At 54.2% G+C, this 22,280-nt stretch overlaps 2 protein-coding genes across 2 annotated transcripts in view; one reads left to right on the forward strand and one right to left on the reverse strand.

The window, feature by feature from the left end:
- Positions 1-22,280, forward strand: part of RNF183 (ring finger protein 183) — a gene marked incomplete at its 3' end in the record, with an annotated part of 360,397 nt that overhangs the window by 101,836 nt on the left and 236,281 nt on the right. The gene's annotated exons all lie outside the window — the stretch shown is intronic.
- Positions 42-22,280, reverse strand: part of RGS3 (regulator of G protein signaling 3) — a gene marked incomplete at its 5' end in the record, with an annotated part of 127,536 nt that continues 105,297 nt past the window's right edge. The window contains 6 exon segments of the mRNA XM_082656624.1: positions 42-1,008; positions 2,084-2,250; positions 2,870-2,931; positions 3,298-3,399; positions 7,162-7,226; positions 16,706-17,671. Of these exon segments, the coding sequence (XP_082512750.1) occupies positions 823-1,008; positions 2,084-2,250; positions 2,870-2,931; positions 3,298-3,399; positions 7,162-7,226; positions 16,706-17,671 (1,548 nt within the window). The 3' untranslated portion in view covers positions 42-822.

Raw genomic sequence — 22,280 nt, forward strand, 5'->3', positions numbered from 1 at the left:
TCACCCTGGGAAGCCTTGAAACCAGGAACACACAGAAAGGGTCAAGAACAAAAAATAACACAGGGCTTTTATTTGCTCCTGAACTCGGCCGCTGTGTGGTCTGAGGGTGCCATGCTTTCCCAGAGGCCCCGGGGGACCCCTCACTCAGGGGTGCTGGATTTTGGTGTGAGGTCAGACTGCAGCCCCCGCCCCTCTGGGCCTTGTCAGTCCAGCAGGCCCAGCTACCCGCCACTGGGGCTCGGGACCAGCAGATCCCCTGAAACCGGAAAATGGTGCCCACCTTCTTCGCAAGGTGGCTTTTCACAAGGCGTTGGTTAAAATATTGCACTTGTAAATTAGGAAAACTGATGAGGCAAAGGTTTCCTATTACAGGACGAGGTGCCAAGCATCCGACTGCTGCTTAAATAAATAAAACTCAAGGCGGGGATCTGAGCTGTGAGTCTGAGTGACCCCCCCCGGAGAGCCCCAGGGCCCAGGCCTCGGCCCCCTGCCCATCAACCAGTTCTTTAAGGAACTTGGTCATTGCGAAGTCTCCGCAGCAGGAAGCAGCAGCTCCAGGTCTGGCTCAGCCAGGGCCCCTAACCTGCCAGGGCCCTTGGGCCCCCTCGTACCAGGGCAGTGGGGGCCCAACGGGGCCAGTCCCTCTACTCCTCCAGTGGCCTGGGCCTCTCTTGGTCCAGGCCTCTCATCCAAATGTCCGTCTGTCTGTCCGGACACAGCCTCTGGGGGCTCACTTGCCTCCTCTGTCGCAGGGGGTAGGGAGGCAGGTGGGGAGGGGCCCAGCCCGCCTGGTGTGAACGCTGAGCTCTACCCCAGTGGCCCCTAAAGCGGGGGACTCATCTTCTTCTGGTTAATGAGGTCCAGGTAGAGGTCTGAGCGGAGGAAGCGTGGGTACGAGTCCTTCTCCATGAGCCCGAAGATGCGCTTCTGCGCCAGGTCGAAGCAGCCCCGCGTGACGCTCTGCAGGTTGTCCTTGGTGTGCTCCCGTGTGTACGAGTCCAGGTTTACCTGGGAGGCAGAGGGTGACATGGTCAAGGCTGCCTGCAAGAAGCTGCTCCTAGGGGCCAGGGGCCAGGACAGGACCTGCCCAGCCTCTCACCCCCAAGTCCTTCTGCTCCACATCTTAAGGTTCAGACGGGAGGCCCGCAGGTTAGCGGAATCAAGTCCTGGCTCGGTCACTTATTGTAGGGGTAGTAGAGTTTATAGGGCCCGAAATCACTGCATCTAGGGTCAGGCTGCCCAGGTTCAAATCCCAGTAGTGCCACATCTAGGTGTGTGGCCTTAAGCAAATCACTTAAGCGCTCTGAGCCTCAAACGTCTTATGTATAGGGTAGCGCAACAGTACATTCCTCAGACTTCCCTGGTGGCGCAGTGGCTAAGAATCCGCCTGCCAACGTAGGGGACACGGGTTTGACCCCTGGTCCGCGAAGATCCCACATGCCGCGGAGCAACTAAGCCTCTGCACCACAACTACTGAAGCCCATGCGTCCTAGAGCCCACGTGCCGCAACTACTGAGCCTGCATGCTGCAACCACTGAAGCCCACGGGCCTAGAGCCCGTGCTCCACAACAAGAGAAGCCACCGCGATAAGAAGCCCGCGCACCGCAACAAAGACCCAACGCAGCCAATAAATAAATAAATAAAATTAATTTTAAAAATTAAAAAAAAATAGTACACTCCTCAAAGAGTTGTGAAAATTAAGCATGATTGTCCATATTAAACAGACACAGCTGGCACACAGGAAGCACCCAATACCTGTTAGGCTCTCTGAGACTGTCTCCTCATTTTTAAAATGAAAATAGTATTAAAACTTATTTTACACGTTGTCATGAGGGTTAAATGTGAGAGCTCATACGTGAAGGGCTTAGCACGTGCCTGGCACCCAGCAGCACGTCAACAGTGGCCATTTCTGTTATCAGTCAGGATTCCGTTCTTCCCGGGGCCCCAGCCTGCTTCCTCTTCAACCTGGCACATGGTCCCTAGAGTCACTCTGGCCCTTCCCCTTCCCGAGCTCCTCTCTGAGGCTTCCAGGCACCCCATGGGCATGGGGATGGGGGCCCGAGGGCCCAGCGCAAAGCCCCACCTCCTTGCACGCCTGGATCGCGATGTACTCAGCAAAGATCTTCTTGGCCTTGGCCGCCATCTTGGACTGTGACTTGACCTTCTTGAAGTCCTCGCATGCCAGCCAGAATTCCAGGTTCTCCTCGCTAAACTCAGTGCGGAGGAAGGCTTGGAACACCGCTAGCCCATCTGTAGGAGAAGCCCAGATCCTGGGGTGAGAGGCCAAACCAGCCCCTCCTGTCCTCAGGCCCCCCAGCTTACCCTCCTGGGGCCTCTCAGGTGCAGCTGCTGGGATCTTAGTAAACTGACCCACTCATGAGAGCCAGGAACCCTGGGATATGGTCCCACCACTGCCATTGCCTCTTTGTGGGCCTTAGCCAGGTCACTCCCCATCTGTGCCTCAGTTTCCTCATCTGTCAAATGGGGATCACCAGCCTTATTTCCTGGAGCCCTGTGAGGATGAGGGGTTCCCACCCACGAGATGGCAGGTGCATTTGGCCCAGTGTAAGCCCTCAGTACATGGAAATGTTTATTGTTATTCTGGGAATATGGGTCTGAGCACACAGGTCCCAACGGCCTCTGGCAGGCAGTGCCAGCTCCCATGGACAGGGAGGGGCTGGCAGGAGCCGGCTCCAAGGCCAGCCCAAGGGCCTCGGCCTTTCCCAATGGTAGGGACACCTAACTGGGCCCAGGGAAAAGGGAAAGGTAACCTCTGCAGAGCCAGACGCACTCTCTGGGCCTGGGAGAGAAGGAAAGGAGGAGGGGGGAGAGACACAGGGAGGGAACAGGCCAGCTGGCCCCCACTTACATTTGTGGACCAGCAGCTTCTCCAAGGACTCGCCCCACTTGAGTGCTTCCTCTGAGGTGGGCCTGAGGGGTGAGGCAAGGGGCACAGTGAGGGAAGCGGGGCGGCTAGGGCTGGGTGACCTCTGTCAGCTGCCTTGGCCCACAGAGTAGCTTAGCCCGGTTGGGGAGCCCAGGAGGGGGCCCACCCCCTTTCTTGGGGCCGGCATCACTTCTATCCCCACCTCTGCCCCTCCCTGGTCATCCTTCCCAGGACAGCATCTCCCCATGAGGGCTGCTTATGCCGGGTACCAGGCTCCCACTACGAGAGTCTGCATCGCCCCAGAGCCGGATCAAGTCAACAGCCTTCTCTCCTAACCCCACTGCTAGCCCTGCTCCCACAGGGACCAGTAAGTGTCTGAGGGGGGCCCAGGGGGGCCAGAGAGGACCTACTTGAATGACTTCGTCACTTTGTCTGCCTTGCCCGCTGGCTGGGCCCCAGGGGATTCGTTCCGCCGCCTGAAGATGCCCAGCTTGTTCTTCATGTCCTTGGCTCTGGAGACAGAAGCAGAAAACGGGGTCGGTCAGCCTGGCACACTCGGCCACCGCAAATTCAGGGTCGGGAGGGTGAAGGCTGGGGTGAGGGGCACCTACTCCTTCATGGTGTGCCGCCTCTGGAGGTTCCCGTTCCGCGTGAGGTACATGCCTCGGAGCATCGCTGTAGGGCCCCCCACCTTGTTGCCTGGGACGGTCTGCTGGGAGCACCCTAGGCTCCTGTTCCCAACCCGAGTCCCAGGCAGCAACGGTGCGGGCTGTAGCCGAGCGCTCGCTGGGATTCCAGCTGGAGGACTGGACTCCCAGGCACAGGCTGGGCTGGGACTCAGACAGGAGGAGCCAGGAAATGGGAGGGACCAGGGCCGGAGCAGAAAAAAAATATCCCTCCTGGCCAACCCTGAGAGGGAGCCTGTGAAAGGGGCATGTGTCTGTAAGGGGCGGCCTCTGGGGCCCGCCCAGGCAGGAAGCCAGACCCATTATTTGTGACTGGCCTCCCCGTTGCCATGGCAGCTCCCTGGGAAGGAGGAGAAAACAAGTCAGCAAATTGCTGGGAGGGAAGGCAGGAGGGAGGGGGAGGCTCTGCCCACCTGGGTGGCAGGACTGTCTATTTTTAGCCAAGAACCATTTTTAGCCCTGCCATTCCCCCAGGCAGATTTCAGCCCTGGGCAAGCTGCTGGCGAGAAAGGGGTTAAGTGTCTCATGCTCATGTTAGCCTCCCCCTGGTCCCTAGAGCCCTACTCTGGGCACCTCCTAGAGAATAGTTCCTGCCAGAAGACAGCTCAGCCTGTCGTTGGCTTTGGATACATCCATCCATGAACATGCAGAATGTCCCACAAAGTTTCAGTAGTTTTAAGCTTGAATAAATAACGTCAAAAGTACAAATCCTGTAAACTCTCAAAAACGTCATTTGAAAGGAATTAATTTTTTCCTGCATATTTAGCCTTATGACTTTTGAGTAATACATTTTTTGTTTTAATTTTTGATCTCTGTTCTTCTTACAGATGAAAAACGCTGACTTAACCAAAAATTAAATGCGTAAAATTAAAAATGTGTTATCAAAATCACAAAGCTAAATAAGTGTAAAAGAAATTTGAATAATTGAACTTTCAAATGTGTTTTATAAGTTGGGAGCATACTTCTGAAGTTATTCAAGCTTCAAAGGGCACTAAGACCTATGGGACACCCTGTTTAATGAAGGAAAGTGGTCCAGGGTGGAGGTCAAAAGCCACAGTGCTGCAGCAAGACAGTCTTGGGTTCAAATCCCAGCTCCAGCAGTTACCAACTGTGTGCCCTTTGTCAAGTTACCTAACCTCTCTGAATGTCAAATTTTCTCATCTGTTAAACACAGGTGATAATAGTACCTACCATCTGACGGGGTTGTTTTGAGGCAAGGAGAAAATGCACAGAAAGCTTTAGCGCAGTGCCTGGGGCAAAAGTGCTCAGGCCGAATTCATACTTGTCCTGAGGGTCTGGGACAGCTGATTAGAGATTGGGATCCTGCTCTAGCAGATTCCAAGCCAATGAGATAAGGCCAAGGAGTCCAGGGACTGGCAGCCCTCTGGTGAGGATCAAGGCCCTCGGAGAGCCCTGGCGTGGCTAGGAGTGAGAGAGCCTGGCCTCCTGGGGCACAGTGCTCTGTCTCAGAGGCCCTGCTCCTGGCCCGCTCCCAGGGAGCAGAAGCTTGCCTGAGGTCCAGCCTGCAGGCTGCCGCCATCCACCTGGGCTCCTTGCTGGCTCAGAGACCACTGTGTTTCCCTGTGGCTGGAGGAGGCTGAAGCCCCTGCCCAGACAAGCCTTTCCTCCCACATGCACAGCTGGGCAGACTCACAGCTGCAGGGCACAGCTGGAGAGGTCCTCGGAAGTCCACACGGGCAACTCAGGAAAGGATGGCAGAGCTCAGAGGTGCCTCATGTGTCCCCATGTGGGCCCAGAGAGCAGAAGAGAGACCCACAAGAGGAAGCTAAAGGAACACTTTCCTCCAATCAGAGCCATGAAAAGATGGAATGAGTGCCCTCTGGGGAATGGACTCCTGTCACTAGAGGCTCAAAGGCTACTTAGCTGGGGTGCTGTGGACCTCCTGCAGGGTGTTCTGCGCCAAGCTTAAAAATAACAGGCTCCATGGGAATTCCCTGGTGGTCCAGCGGTTAGGACTCCGTGCTTCCACTGCAGGGGGCCTGGGTTAAATCCCTGGTCAGGGAACTAAGATCCCATAAGCAGCACGGCGAGACCAAAAAATTAATTAATTAATTAATTAATTAATTATAACAGGCTCTGAATAAATAAATTTTAAAATATATGTATATTTATATATACTTTTAGAGCCAACATGCCAGGTTTCAGATCTCAACTCTACCACTTCCTTGCTTTGTGACCTTGGACAAGTAACCTCTTTCTGCCTCAGTTTACTCACCTGCAAAATAGAGTAAATAAGAAAAAAGAAATGTAAAATAAAAATTATGGTAAAGGTTAAATTAGATAATATATGTAATGCACACAGAATAGTGCCTAGCACAATAAACATGAGTTATTTTTATTATCATCCCAGATTCTAAGAGTCCTTGACTAAGCTTTTAAGAATGTGAACTTCAGGCAGTCAAAGGGCAGCGCCCACTTTGAAAGAAGGCTAGAGTTGGTGCAACAGGGCAGCTCCAGCACCCTGGATGTCCACCCTCTGCTGCCCTCCACTGCTCCACCCCCGGGAGCACCACCCACGGCAGCTCTGATGCTGCCTGGACCGGATGGTTGGTGCAAAGAATTATTTTTGTTTGTGCATTTTACCTTCCCTAGAAAGTGTGACTGCTCCTGGCTGCAGAGTGAGAGAAGCCTACAGTTGCTGCAGGAAACTGGAGAGGGCAGGGGAAGCTGGGGAAAGAGTTTCTAGGGAGTGGACCCCAGCCAAGGCGCGCGCGCGCACACACACACACACACACACACACACACACACACACACACACACACACACACACACACACACACACACACACACACACACGGCCCAACTGGTGCATAATGGTGGGCACTACAGAACCTGGAGGGAGGGGGTTCCCTCTGTGGGCCACCAGGTGCCTCACTGCCTCCTCCCATCCCTGCACCCCCGCAGTCTCCAGGGCCCGAGGTACAAAGAGACCCGAGAAGAATCCACTCACGCTCTGTTAATGAATGAGCACCTCTAACCTCCGAATCGAATCGAAAGTATAAATGGTCGCGGGAGCGGGGTAGGGGGGAGAGGGGAGTGGCCAGGAAGGTACCGGATCTGCTCTCTGAGCCAGCAGCACCCCCTTCTGGCAACGCCCAAGACTGCTAGCATGCAAGAGCTCGAGAGGAGAAAGGGGAATCCCATGACCATCTGTCAGCCCTTCCTCAGAGGGAGCAAAGAACTTGTCGTGGCCACTTGGCCACTGCTTGGCTTAGCAGCTGGACAGGGCCAGGGCCACTTGGTTGGTTGCTTCTGCTTCGTTCCCTGTGGCTTCCAGATACTAAATCAGCACCTTGCCTCACTCTGAGTGGATGCTGAGGGCAGTGCTGGGTGGTTAGGACCCTGGTGACCTTACCCTGGGGCCGCTGCTAAGTCCCAAGATCCCGTTGTTCACGGGTGTCTGTCTCAGGCAGGACTGGGTTCAGCCCCTTCTCTCCACCTCTACCCCTAGGCCACTGGGCATGGGGAATAAGCCAGAGGGCAGAGGACGAAGGGGGGTGCAGGGAGCGCCCCCCACCCGCCCGCCCCGATCACTAGGGTGAGGACCAGGGATCTTTCCAACGTACAGGTTTTTGCTCTTTCTCTTCCGGGAGGCATCATCATCGTCCCCAGCTGTGTCAGCCCCGCTCATCTGCAGAGAAAACACAGACACGTTGCAGTCTGGGTACCCAGGGGCTGCTTCCTGAGCAAAGAGAGGCTCAGGGATCCAGCAGCTCCTATAAACCACTCCCACCTCCATGCTCCCACCCCTTGAAGAAGAGGGGAGGGGGGGAGACCCCACTACAGGGAGCAGTCTGTCCATGGAGTGTGGCTGGCTTAGCAGAGCCTCCACCCAAAGCAGTCTCCTCCTGATACACAACTTGTGCGGGAGAAACCAGAAACACAGCATTCATGGCAGTAGGGCAGGCCAGAGAGGAAGCTTCAGTGAAGATTCTACTGTGTGACTTAGCCAATTGCTGTCCCTCTCTGAGCCTCTAGTGCTTTTAATTTCAAAATGGAGATCATAATGACTAACCAACTCAGGATTCTGAGGTTTTAAAGAGACCTGGGATTGGTCAGCAGTGTGTTAAGTAAATTATCACACAGGAGAGCACCTCTCTTGCCTTAAAGCTTTCCATGGTTCCCGAGTACCCTCGAGATAATGTCCAAACTCCCTGACATGACATGCAGGGTCTACCATCTTAGGATAACCTCAGTTACAACTCCTTTGGTTATCTCTCTGGAGAGCCCGACCCCTACTCCAGCAACCTCTTCAAACTGCCCTCTAGTCAGAGGAAAGTCTTCACAGCCCGGTCCCCTCACCTCGGGCTTTGCATGTGCCATTCCTTCCATGAGGGATGCTTTTATGACTCTCCCACCTCCCTTTCCTCCTAAGACCCAGCCTCAGGAAAGACCTGACCTCGGGTAAGCTGCTTAAATGCCTCCTCACCTGGGAAGCCCTCCTTGGCCCCTAGACCAAGAGTGTGCCCCCTTCACCCCTTGTGAGGTCCCCACTATAACCAACATGGCCTCTTCCAAATCTGTCTCCTCTACTGGACTGTGAGTTCCCCAGAGCAGGGGCTCTGTCTGCCTTCACCTCTGTCTAGGTCACCTTGACTGGGCCTGGTATATGTTAGGAGCTCAAGAAATACTTGTTAAATGAATGAATGAATCAAGGGAGAGGGAAAGCAGGCTGGGAATGATGTGTCTTGAAGGCCTCGCTGCTTGATCCAAGGCCTGCAACTTTATTCCCCGGGGCTCCATTGAGCCCACCCCCACCTGCTTGCCTTTTCCTGTGCTGTGCCCCCTTCCTGGAACACTCTCTCCTCTTCTGCCCAGTCTCTACCTCCTCCCAGTCTGCTACTCCTCGCCTCCTCCAGACCACTCCAGGCTCCCACCAGCTCTACTGGGGCCGCCCGCCCTCTGTCGCCCTGCCTTTGTGTGCCCAGCCTCCTCCAGGGGAAACCAGGGCCTCCACAGTGCCACTCCAGAGCGGGAGTACAGGAAATGCTCTGAGATATTGGAGGAGGTAGAGCTAAGGGTAGGCTGGGCTTGGACACTATGTCCTAAGATGAGACAGAAGGCCCCCAGATGTGAATCGCAGCTTGGACTCCTCATGAGCCATACCCTGGGCCTCAGTTTCCTCATTTGTAAAATAAAGGAGATGGCTAAACCTTAAAATACTGCGTTCTCAATTCTGGCAAGAAAAGTGGCCTTAATCCAGATATAGCCAGCAGGGGGAGCTACCAGCCTCAGTGGTGCAACCACCCGCGGATGGATGGATGGATGAATGAATTATAGCTTCATTCATGGAGCTCATGCTATAGGCCAGACCTCAGAATGGGCATTATCCAGACACTATCTCATTAATCTTCAGAGTCAGTCCATAAAGTAAACAGAACCTCAGAGAAGTTAAGTCACCTGCCCAAGGAGTTAAGTGACAGCCTTTAAGTGACAGCTGGAATCTAGGTCTGTCTGAATTCAGGGCCTGTGTTTCTCCGCCAGAGGACGCTGCTAGTTAAATGCAGAGGATGGGGCACATTTTGAATGTCTTCAATGAAAGACTCAGGGGAAATGCTGCCTCCTTCCTGAGAGCGCGGCCCTACCAAGGTTGTAAGCGCGCGTGCGTGCGCTCACAGGCGCGCGCCCATCTGTGGTGTGGGATTCCGGACCCACAGCTTGCAGCCAGGCCTGGGTACAGATCCTGCTGCCACTGACTTGGGAGACGTTTCCTGGCCTCTCAGCTTCAGCTTCTTTAGCTCTAGCAGAGGCATGGTGACGGCCACCCAACCCGCTGTTGAGAGATTCACCAGGATAAAGGCTGGGCCCCCAAGGCCCAACCTGGCACACAGGGCGCCCTCAGTAATCGGGGACCGCCAGCATTCACAGCCCAGTGGACGCTGTCACTGTCACCCCACACACACAGGTCACAGTTGTGCTGGGCTGGCTGGGCCGTGCCTGAAGCCCCCATCCGTGGGAAAGGGCCGCCAGCACTGGGCTTCCTCCCATTTAACCTCAGCTTCCGCACTTTATCGGCCCCACACAATGGGCCTGGGGACCACTCCCGCCCCGCCCGGCACCCCCAGCCTCTGCACTGCTGGGAAATGGGCTCTTCCTTCCACTGCTGGGAGGGGGTCACCTCCAGGGTCGGGCCCTCACCAATCAGCCTGACAGAGGGGCCAGGGAACTCTGGCCCTGGGAGTCGGCCCCCAAAGCGGCTAGCGAAACCCACACACCAAGGGGTGCTGTGTGCCAGGAAGAGAAGAAACTGAGACAGAGAGTCAGGGTTCTGGCTTCCAGCCTCAGAGTGGCTCCCAAGCCTCCTGTCTCCAAGAGCTGCAGCAAGACCTGCCCAGGGCCCAGCACGCAAAGGGGCCTCTCCTTCCCATCTGCTCCCCACTGCCTGCTCTGCTCCATGGCCCTCCCTGCTGAAAGGCGAATGGAGGCGAACCCAGAACCACTCAGCCCTCCCTTCACTCCAGACAGAAATCCCTGGAGCCTGCCCAGCCCCCCGGCCACCTCCAGGGACTGGAAGAATAATTATAATTCATATTGTAATTATAACTATAATAACAGTCATGGTTAAGAGTTAACTGCTAAACTGCCTGGATTTGAGGGGCTTCCCTGGTGGCGCAGTGGTTAAGAATCCGCCTGTCAACGCAGAGGTCACAGGTTCGAGCCCTGGTCCAGGAAGATCCCACATGCCGTGGAGCAATTAAGCCTGCAAGCCGCAACTACTGAGCCCATGTGCCACAACCACTGAAGCCCGCGTGCTGTGCTCTGCAACAAGAGAAACCACTGCAATGAGAAGCCCCCACACCCCAAAGAAGAGAAGCCCCCGCTCGCCGCAAATAGAGAAAGCCCACGTGCAGCAACGAAGACCCAACACAACCAAAGATAAAATAAATTTACTTTAAAAAACAATAATAATAAAAAACTAAACTGCCTGGATTTGAATCCTAGCTCAGTCACTTATTAGCTAATTGACCTTAGCCAAATTACATCCCTTCTCTGTGCCTCAGTTTCTTTACTTGTAAGATGAGGACAATAACTGGACCTACCTCATAGGGCCGTTATGAGGATTAATGAACACATGCGAAAGTGCCCGGTACTGGAAGTGCTCAATGACTATAAGCTACGGTGGTTATTGCTGTTACTGACTCTATGCCAGGCAGTGTGCTAAGGTACCATATCATACTGTAATTTAACCTTCTCAACAATTCTAAGGGCTATTTGCTGTTTATTGCCCCCAGTTTACAGCTAAGGAAACTGAGGCCCAGAGGAGTCCAGTAACGTGCCTGGGCTCTCCGAGCTGGCCAGTGGCAGAGCATTTCAGGTCTGGCTCCAGAGCCCACCCATGACTGAGGGCTCTTCCGTGAGCAGGGCCTCACCTGATTTCTCCTATTGGTCCTGATCTGACTTCTGGGGCCACCTGGCCATGCCTGGCCGCTCTCTCTGACCCAGACTATCCTGGCAGACCCCAAGGAACCTTGTAGAAACACTGGAGCTAAACACTACACTTATTTGTTTCGACAGAGGAAATAGTCCTTTAGGCTTTTTAAAAATAGGAGGCTAGAAGGTATCATCACGTCTTGGAGCTGGAAGGCACCTCTTGTCTGACCTGCAGCCTAGGTGGTAAGCTTAGTGCAGTAGGGCTGGCACCCTCGGCTGACAGCCTCTGCCCGAGCCAGTTTCCTGCAGGAGGGGAGAATGAAGCACAGCCAGGGAGGGGCCGCAGCCTCTTCTCCTCACTGTCAAAGCATGACCCGTGATCCTGGGCCAAGCCAGGCCAGGCTGGGGTGAAATTCAAGGGCGGCGGCGTGGGCTGAGACACAGATACTCTTGGAGCTCCCCCGGCTTCCAGGAAAAGGACAGACACAGGCCCGTGGATCTGCTCTGCCAGACCTCCAGGGAGCAGCCGGCAAGGCGGGGGTCTGGCAGCAGAGGGCACTGTGAGACAACTCAACCCAGCACAAGGGGCCGGCTTCAGGGGATGACCCGCAGGAAAAGCCTGGGGGATCTTTTCCTCTCTAGACTTCAGGCAGCCCATCCATAAGATGATGGTGGCCAAGTGGACCATCTCTCAGGTCTGTCTGGTTCAGACAGTCCTATACACAGCAGAAATCACTCAGTGTACAAGAGGGAGGAATGACAGGTGAGGCGAGGAGTAACATAAGGACTGTCACCCCTGTGATAGGCAGCATGCGCTCTGGCCAGCCTCAGCTTAGCCACACAGCAGCACAATGACAGGCCCGAGGCCACGCCAGCTCTGTCTGGCCCTCCTGGGTCTCATTCTATGACAGGATCACTACTGTGGGCACAGAGCTGTCAACACGCTGCAATCTTCTTGAAGCCCTGGGACAACTCCGTGAAGACTTAGCATTCCCATTTTATAAGAGAAAACTAAAGCTCAGAGAAAAAAATGTAACTTGGCCTAGGTCTCAGGACCAGGAGGGAGGAAACAGAGTTGAAACATGGATGCAGCCCGTCTGACTCCACAGCCTGAAGACCTGATCCCTCTCCTCTTCACCTCTTGCCTGGAAACTGATCTGTTGGCATCCATGGACCACCCCCTGGAAAGCCAGGCCCAAGCCAAGAAGATGGAAGTCACAGGAAAACCTGTCGCCTCCCCCAGCTGCCATCACCCCACACCCTGCCCCTCACCAGCAAGAGGTGTGCAGAGTCTGGGGTAGAGCCAGAGACAACTGGACAGGGTGAGGCCACTGTCCAGCTCCATCATCACGTGGCCTGGGACAAACCCTTCTCCCTAGGCCTCAGGCTCCCCACTGTAAGATGAGTACAGCTGGTCCCAGCTCGTGGCAGTGCTGTGAAGGCTAGAACGGGGAGCTGGAGGCGCCTAGTGAATGCTGGGAGGACCGTTACTACTCCTGCTATCCTCCTCCCGCTCCACCCCTTCATCACCATCATCATCACCATCATCATCAACACGATTCCCATTTATGGAGCACCTAGCAGGTGTTGAGTGCCAGACACTTCCCTGAACACTTTACCCGAGGCAGGCTCTTTAATCTTCCCAGCAACGTTATGAAGGAGGTATCAATATTATTTTCTGATAATACCTATTTTACTGATGAGGAAACTGAGGGACAGAGAAGGGCAGGGACTTGCCCAAGGCCCACTGCCAGTGAGGGGTGGAGGGAGACCAGGGTACCTGTCCAGCCTAGACTTCACTTCCCCCATACAAGGGTTAGCTTCTTACTGAAGTTGGCTGTCTGGAGGGAGCAGGATATGAACGATGATGAGGGACTTGAGGCCTGGCAAGCAGAAGCCACGTGGAAGGGTAGCCACCAAGGGGCTAGTGGCAGCCTCTGAGGTCCCTGCCAGCTTAGTTACTCAAGCCCCAGAAAGGAAGCTACAGGTCAAAAGAGGGTGGGGGAGGGGAGGATGCCAGTGGGAACCTTCGGCACCCAAAGGAGGAAGCTGAGACAGGAGAGAGCTGGCCCAGGCCTGCTGGACTACCAGGTGGAAGTATCTGCCCCCAAACAGGAGCTGAGATCAGCGTATTTAGGGAACTAGAAATGTACATGAAAATGTACGTGAATTTATCTGTCTATAAATATTTGTATTGGAGCAAGGGGGCCAGGGGACATAACTTGGAAGGGTCTGGTAGGGGCACTGAAATTGGGAGGCCCAAGGTAGGCGGCAAGCCCTTAGACTTCAGCCGTCCTCCAGAGGAGAGTGTCCAGGCCTGGTCTGAGTCAGCCTGAAGCCTCACCTCAGTAGGACAGAGGTCTGGACTCTTTCCTATAGAAGCTGCCTCAAGAAATGGCCTAAGATGGTGATACTCAAACTATGGGGAACGTTCCAATCCCTGAGGGGCTTGTTTAAAATGCAAGGTCTGGGACTTCCCTGGTGGCGCAGTGGTTAAGAATCTGCCTGCCAATGCAGGGGACACAGGTTCGAGCCCTGGTCTGGGAAGATCTCACATGCCGTGGAGCAACTAAGCCCATGCGCCATGACTACAGAGCCTGCGCTCTAGAGCCTGCGAGCCACAACTACTGAGCCTGCATGCTGCAACTACTGAAGTCCAGGAGCCTAGAGCCCATGCCCCGCAACAAGAGAAGCCACCACAGTGAAAAGCCTGTGCACCGCAACAAGAGTAGCCCCTGCTTGCTGCAACTAGAGAAAGCCTGCACGCAGCAACAAAGACCCAACGCAGCCAAAATAAATGAATAAATAAATTTATTAAAAAAGATCCTGTAAGCCTCGCAGCGTGGCAAAAAAAAAATAATAAAATGCAAGGTCTGGGCACCGCCCCCTGGAAATTCTGATTCCAGAAAATCTGATTCCAGATTCCAGGGTAGGGGGACTTAGAAATCTATTTCTTAATAACCTGTTCCCCAAAGAAGATAAACAGATTGCCAACAAACACATGAAAGAATGTTCAACATCACTAATCATTAGAGAAATGCAAATCAAAACCACAATGAGGGCTTCCCTGGTGGCGCAGTGGTTGGGAGTCCACCTGCCGATGCAGGGGACACGGGTTCGTGCCCCGGTCCGGGAAGATCCCACATGCCGCGGAGCGGCTGGGCCCGTGAGCCATGGCCGCTGAGCCTGCGCGTCCGGAGCCTGTGCTCCACAACGGGAGAGGCCACAACAGTGAGAGGCCCGCGTACCGCAAAAAAAAAAAAAAAAAAAAAAAAACCACAATGAGGTATCACCTCACACCAGTCAGAATGGCCATCATCAAAAAATCTACAAACCATAAATGCTGGAGAAGGTGTGGAGAAAAGGGAACTCTCTTGTACTGCTGGTGGGAATGTAAACTGATACAGCCACTATGGAGAACAGTATGGAGGTTCCTTAAAAAACTAAAAATAGAACTACCATATGACCCAGCAATCCCACTGCTGGGCATATACCCTGAGAAAACCATAATTCAAAAAGTCATGTACCACAATGTTCACTGCAGCTCTATTTACAATAGCCAGGACATGGAAGCAACCTAAGTGTCCACTGACAGATGAATGGATAAACAAGATGTGGCATGTATATACAATGGAATATTACTCCAATATTAAATAAAAAGAAATGAAATTGAGTTATTTGTAGTGAAGTGGATGGACCTAGAGTCTGTCATACAGAGTGAAGTAAGTCAGAAAGAGAAAAACAAATACCGTATGCTAACACATGTATATGGAATCTAAAAAAAAAAAAAAAGGGGTCCTGAAGAACCTAGGGGCAGGACAGTAATAAAGACACAGACGTAGAGAATGGACTTGAGGACACGGGGAGGGGGAAGGGTAAGCTGGGACTAAGTGAGACAGTGGCATGGACTTATATACACTACCAAATGTAAAACAGATAACTAGTGGGAAGCAGCCACATAGCACAGGGAGATCAGCTCGGTGCTTTGTGACCACCTAGAGGGGTGGGATGGGGAGGGTGGGAGGGAGACGCAAGAGGGAGGAGATATGGGGATATATGTGTATGTATAGCTGATTCACTTTGTTATAAAGCAGAAACTAACACACCATTGTAAAGCAATTATATTGCAATAAAGATGTTAAAAAATAAATAAATAAATAACCTATTCCCCTGGTGATTTTGGAGCACATCAAAGTGCTTACAGATGAGGAAACAGACCCAGTCCCCATTCCTTTGGGATTTAGTTCCAATTCCTGGACACAAAGTTTAAGGCCCTTTTCTAGAGGGCCCCAACCGGCCCTTCCAGCCCAGACACCTTTCAGCAGAAGGTGTCCTCCCACGTGCCCAGAGGCCTTATTGCTAGTGGCTGAGAAGCTAAGAAGGTTTCTGAGGCCATGTCCCAACTTGGTGGGGAAATGTGCTGGAATCCATTAGTTATGTCTGCCATGGGTTTGCAGTCAGAAATGGCAGAATGAGTGCCACCCATCTACCATCCCTGCACTGTAGAAATCCCTTGTTCTAGCTAAACTGACTTCTACAGACAGTTTTGTCCAGGTCATGGTCTTTCACAGAATGCCTATGTCATCCTCTTTGTTTATTCTAAACCTGCCCAACCTTCAAGGCCAGACTGAGGAGCATCTTTTGCCAGAAGCCTTCCCTCGTGCCCCTAGGCCCTGGGGTCTCTCCTCCCTGAATCTGCACCTGCCTGGCCTCACAACAGTTGTCATAACAACACCTTGCACCACACTGGCTGTGAGCACCTCCACAGCACTCGCCTGGCGCCTGCACGAATGTCGTCAGGCACTGGGCTCTTTGGGTTCACCCTCAACCACCATGGGATGTGAGTGCTATTCATCTCTGCTTTTCAGAGAAGACACTAAGGCTCAGAAGAGCTGAGTGACTCACCCAAGGCCACACAGTGAGTAAGGGACAGAGCCCAGGCTCAAGCTGGCTAACGGGCTTCAAGGCCGTGATGCAATCTTTTCACTGTTAGGCCACCTTCGGGGCCCACACAGCAGCAGCATTCCTCACGGGCTGAGATCAGCCTCACACACTTCTGTGGCCCCTGCTGTGGCACAGAGCACAGGGCCTGGCCCACAGCAGGAAATCAATCAACACTTACTCATCTATTTCTAAACATTTGCAAGAGGCAAAGGGCACAGTGGTTAAGAGCTCCAGCCCTGGAGCCACATTCTAGTTCTGATTCAGACTTTTATAAATCGTGCGACCTGGTGCAAAGCACATAACCTCCCAGTGCCTCAGTTTCCTCACAACAGTGTCTACCTCACAGGGCTGTTGTAAGAGTTAATGAGTTCCTGTAAATCGCTTAGAATAATGCCAGCACAGAGGAAATATGTGTTGTCATGCTTGTTGGCTGATAGATTTCTAGTCTGGCTAGGCCTGGACCAAGTGTAAATTATAACTATTTCTCCAGTTATGATGTTGGATCTTTTAGATCCAAATACACCTGCTCTACTTTCTGTGGGTTTCCCCAGTACAATGGAGCTGTAAGAATATCTGGAGTCATAAAGTCCTGGGTTTAAGTCCAGGTTCTGCCTTCTTGGTCCCTCTGGCCCTCAGTTTTATCCTCTGTCAAATGGGTGGAAGGCTCATTGGAAGGCTGAGAGAAGAACAGAGGTGGGACAAAGCAAAGGCTCATTCCCTGCAGCTCCTGGACGCATGCTCCCTCCACCCCACCCTGTCATGTACCCACTCCCCCTTCACCCTTGGCTCCCTTACCTTCCTGTGTCCTGTGAAGAAGACGGAAAGGTGGTGCATTGAGCCACCATTGCGGCCCAGTTCCTTCTTGAGGGTGCGGGGCGAAGGCATGGCCCAGGTGGACGCAGTGCCCTCTCCATCTGAGCAGTGCAAGGTAGTGTCGGAGGCGAAGCAGGGCCCGCGGGCCTCCTGCAGCAGGCTGCCCTCGCTGTGCGTCCGGCGCCGCAGCGAGTTCTGCACGCGCAGCGAGAGGCCTCCCTCCGCACCCTGGCCCGTCTCGATCATGCTGCTGCGCTTGGCCTCACCACGCTCTCCATAGTTGTCATCACTTGTGTCCTCGTCCTCGTCCTCCTCTCCCTCCTCGCCCTCCTCAGCCTCTTCTGCATCTTCCTCATCACCCGAGCTGCCCCCCTCTGCCCCTGCCTTCTGACTGTAGGTGTTATCCAGCCGGACCTCGGGGATCACGAAGTTTGGCCTGGAGGCCATAGGCGAGTCTCCTGTGGCTGCCGGTGGGTCCCCAGAGCTCGTGGTCTCCTTAGCAAGGGGCTCAGCTGCCAGGGGGTCCTGGCTCACGGGCAGGTCTTGACGGGGCAAAAGGTCCTGGGCAGGGGGCTCCTGGATGTCAGGGAGGTGTTTGCTGATTAGAGGGTCTTGGCTGGGGGAGGGTTCTTGCCCAGCAGGAAGGTCCTGGCATGGAGAGAAGGCTGGGGCCGTAGGGTGTTCCTGGCATGGTGAGGAGTCCTTGCTTGGCAAGGGTTCCTGGCCCGGAGGGGATTCTTTGCAGGAAGGTGAGTCTTTGCTGGTTGGTGATTCTGGGCCAGCAGAGGGTTCCTGGCTGGAAGAGGAGTCCTCTTTGGGTGGCAGGTCTTGTCCTGGAGGAGGATCCTGGCCATGAGAGGGGTCCTTGCTGGGTGAGGGGTCCTCAGCACCCGGCCCCTTCCTTTCCAAGGGCATCTCCCTCTTCTCATCTGCCTCTGTCTCAAACATCTGTGAAATAAAGAGAAAATGAGGAAGGCTCACAAGTGGAGGCCACTGTGCACAAGCCAATGTCACAGAGATTGAAACAAAATCAAGCCCTGACCCAAACCCCACACTCTACACTGTGAAAGCCGAGGTGCCACATGGAAACCTGACAGTCCCTTTGGCGTAACTGAATGTGGGCTCCCACCCTCATTTCCTTGCTGGAAACTTCTGATCCCTCAAAACATGGTTGGTCATTTACGGGAGAAGAGGGAGAGGCTAGTTACCATTATGTGGCTCCTACCATATGCCAGGGGCCATGGCAGAGTAAACCCCTCTTATGTAATCTTCCCAGTGGCCCTCTAAGGGGAATGTCATGGTCCCTCTGTGAGTAAGTCACTCTGTGAATAAATGAGGAGCCAGACAGCCTTTGCCTTCGTGGGCCAGAATCAAACCAAGTCCCAAGCCAGAGAGATCACCAAGTGGGAGAATCCTGGACCCAGCCGAAGGGTATCCTCTACCTGAACCAAAGGTTTTAAAAAAACTTTAGTGAGTCATTCAAATTAGAACTTGCTCTGAATGTTTAGATCTTTCTGAAACTAATAAACTGGAATAAAACCAGAACTTCAAAATATTTGCTCACACCTGGACTAGACATATGTCACAGACACATGGAACCTCACTGAGGGACCATTCACCCAGTGCTTTTGAAACTGTGTTTGGAGGAACCTCAGAAGTTCCACATCCAAAAAAGGAAGCATTTCCTGCCTCACACACAACCCTCAGAACTCTTGGAGTTTTTGCTGGGTTCCCGCAGATTTCATTTGCAAAGGGAAAAATGGTGCCCTTCATGGAGTGTGAAAAGCAGCTATCTCACAGGAAGCCTGGGGCTCAGAGAAAGTCAGGGGTGTCTCGGTGTCATAGCCACACGGGAAAGTCAGTCAGGCCTGGGCTAGGTTGGGTCCCTCATCACAGTTAAGGACCTAGAACTACTCAGAGCCCGGGTTTCGTCTATGAAGAGGCCACAGCACCTAGAACTAATGAAAGAGAAAGATGCCGCACATCCCTGGGAACTATACAGTTACGCTCGCACACGCACACGCACGCACGCACACATACGCAGAGGTGGAAGATTTCAGGGCTAAATACCTCAGCACATATGTTAAGAGGTCTTACTGTAAAGACCACAAATGCCCATTTGATCGATGAGGAAGATGAGCCCAGAGAGCAGCAACTTATGCACCACTGCACAGCTGCCAGAGACTGAAAGGCTATGCCTGCAGCTGGGAATTCTTTTAAGCCCTGGACCAACCAGGCCTCACATCTGGGAATAAGTGGCCCAGCCACAGGTCGGGGCAGCTGCAGGGTGCTGCACACACGCGTCAGAGGTCACAGTGTCGTCTGGGAGCAGCAGAGCGGATGTGAAAGCCCGGTGTGGGTAAGAGCATCGTCTGGGAGGATGACAGTGAAAGTTTCTGCCCATCCACCACCCTGGGTGGTGGGGTGCAGAGAGAGTTGCTGAGCCAGGAGGGGAAGCCTCAGAGGACTCTAGGACCATCTGGCCAGGGTCTGGTTCCCAGGCACAGCCAAAGACAGGTGCCCACTCACCAGGAGGACTTCCTTCCCTGGAAATCCTGCCTGCAGCTCCAGGATGAAGACAGCTCAACCCAGGAACCCCTTGGACCTCATTGCCTCAGACCCTGGAACTTCAGCGAGCCCAAATGTCCACTGCACAGATGGGGAGGCTGAGGCCCAGAAAGGAGCAGGGGCCAACCTAGAATCACACAACGGGGCCAGGATAAGCCAGTCCCTAAACCCTCTGGGCCTCAGGCTCTCCACCTATGAAACGGGATAAACAATGTACCCAAGTGACACACCAGGAGAGTAGACTATAGAAAGTCCAAAGCTCTGAAATGAGATGATGGTGGTGGTAGTCATGGTGATTAAAACAACGGCCACGAACCTCAAACAGTGACACATCTTTCCCGTGGACCCCTGGAAGCAGACGGTCAGACTCCCAGAGTCGAAGCTGGCAATTGTGATGCCAGGAGCCCCAATCCAGGAATCTCATCCGGGAACCTTAGTTTGTTCCCAGGGGGTCAGAGAGACCCTCCACTGCACTGACAGGAAGACAGAGGGCCCAGCCTGGACAGTGACCTAGGGACTTGCCCCAAGGCGCCCATAAACCCAAGGCTAAAAACAAACAAACAAACAAAAAACCCAGGGCTAAGCTGGGGTTAAAGCCTGGCCTCTGGCTCCTTCTTCCCAAGCCCACTTCGGATCTCAGTCCCCAGAGCAGCCCAGTCCCCTGGTCGTCTCCCACCCACCAGGGAGCCTTCTCCCTCAAGAACAAACTCCGGCAGCCAGCTCCCTGGTGCCCTACGTTCTCTCACCCCCGCCACACCCACCGCCAGACCCCTCTGTCTGGAAGGATGGACTAGGGAAGCAGCAATCGGTGCCCTTGGGGCCTGGCACTGGGCCCTGAGAGGGGAGCAGGCTGCACTTCCCCTTTCCTGGGGGGTGGGGGTGGGGGGCTCAGGTCTGTACCAGCAGTGACTGCGCTGAGCCTGCCCCCGCACCTCGCCCCTAGGGAAAGTGCAGCAACAGACCCAAAACCAGAAATGCAAGTCAGCCTGCCTCTGCCAATCCTGCACTAAAGCGAGGCCAAGCCAAACAAAGCCAGGAGGGGAAGTGCCTCTGTCCCCAGAGAGGCCCCGCCCCAGGGCCGCTGAGAAACCACCCAGGACCGAGGGCTCTCAGAGCGCCCGGCCGTTCCTGCTCAGACTGCCCGAGGTGGACTTGGGTTTTGATTCCAGCGGTGTCATTTCCCAGCCGTGCAAGAAAATGGCCAAGCCTCCCGACTTCTCCGAGCCCAGCCCTGTTTCCTTACCTGGAACAGAGCCACGATATCACACCAGACTCACAGGACTAAGTTAGTGTTCTTCACAGGGCCCAGCCCCAGAGAAGCATCTGATAAAGTGGGAGCTATTATTAGTCTAGGCTTATCTTAGAGATAGGGAAACTGAGGTCCCAGGGGCTAAGGAAATTACCTAAGAAATCCGAGGCTGGTTCAGTATTAGAACTCCTGCCTCACGGCCAACGGTCTCTCCCCACTTCCTTGGACCCTTACACACAACGGTTTGGGGCCCCAGGGGTCTAGAGGGAGGGGAGCAGGCTGTGAGCACTGCTGGAGGCCCCTCGCCCAGGCCCATCTGCCACAGGGCAGACACTGGCAAACAAGGACCAGAGCTCATCGGTTCCATCCTGTGCTCCTGGACGGGGCGTGTGTGCGCACCTGAGCCGCTGTGGTCAGGCCTGTGTTCCTGGGAAAGCTAGGGTGGCATCGGGTACCTGGGGGGGAAGGGGCCTCTGAAACCTTGGGGGAGAGGGTGGCAAGGGGGAGAATTAGGACAGGAAAAGAAATAAAGATGAGAGCCATAGTACAGAGTGGATGCCGGGCGTGGGATCGTCCTGTGAGCGAGGGAATGACACGGGCAGAGCCGTACTACGTGAAGCTGCCCTGGGTGGTGTGAGCAGGTGTGGCGTGAGGACGGGGACATGGCATGCATACACGCAGTCATTCATTCTCCAAGTACTGAGTTAGGCCCTGGGGTGGGGATGGGGACAGCAGAGGACAAGTCAGACACAGTCCCTGCCCTCAGCTGAGCAGAAAAACAGAGGTTAGACAATTGGTCTTAATGAGTGTGGTGAGCGCTCTCATGGAGAAAGTGCAGGCAGCTGGGGACACCCAGTTAGGCAGCTGTTACAGCAGCTTGGAGTGACAAGAATCCAGCCAAGGTGCCCCAGAGACCAGCCTGCTGGCCCAGGGCCCTGGGTCCGAGCGCTCCATGCAGCTGCCCCTCTTCTGCGGGGAGCGTGTATCTCTCCCATCCATCACTTCTTTGGCTTGGCTGGACCAGGGCTAATTCTGTGCATGTCTCGCCTGCTAGAAGCACTCAGGAAATGAACCAGGCCCTCTAAATGGAGCCTCTGTTTACGACATAATCAAATCCTCTCCCCAGCGCAATCCAGGGCTCGAACGGGCTGGGGAAGGGTGACAGGTGTGACATCCAGAGGCCTGCTCACACCAGCTATGTCCCCTGGGCCCTAGACCCCCACCTGCTATTGGGGTTGAAGGTGGTGGCAGGCTGCTGGAAATAACTTGCCCAATGTCACACAACTACTAAGCGTGGAGCCGGGTCGGCTGACCCCAGAGTCAACCTGCAGCTCGCACTCTGAGATGACTCATCACATCTACCACAGATGCCGCGCTCCTCAACTGCCCTCAGAAACCACTTCCTGCACTGGGCTGGGCTGGGCCGGGCTGGTGGAGGTCAGGGGGTGGGGGGTGAACTGGCGTTTCCCTCCATCTCAGGGTGGCCCTTACAAAGGATTTTCGGAAAGAGCCCTGGACATAATGCCAGAAGATCTGGGCTGGAATCCTGACCCCCTCATTTGCTAGCTGTGTGATCCCAGACTATCACTTCTGGGGACCAAGCCTGAGAAAGGACAGGAAAGTGCTCTGTGAAATGGAAAGTCGTCGGAGAAAGGGAGAGAGGCTACTAGAATTCCCACATGGCCATTTGACCTCCAGGCTTGCCTTTTGAGACGGGGTTGCTCCTTCAAGTTTGGCACG

This window comes from Grampus griseus, assembly GCF_964374135.1.
Source record: "Grampus griseus genome assembly, chromosome: 6".
NCBI lineage: Eukaryota > Metazoa > Chordata > Mammalia > Artiodactyla > Delphinidae > Grampus > Grampus griseus.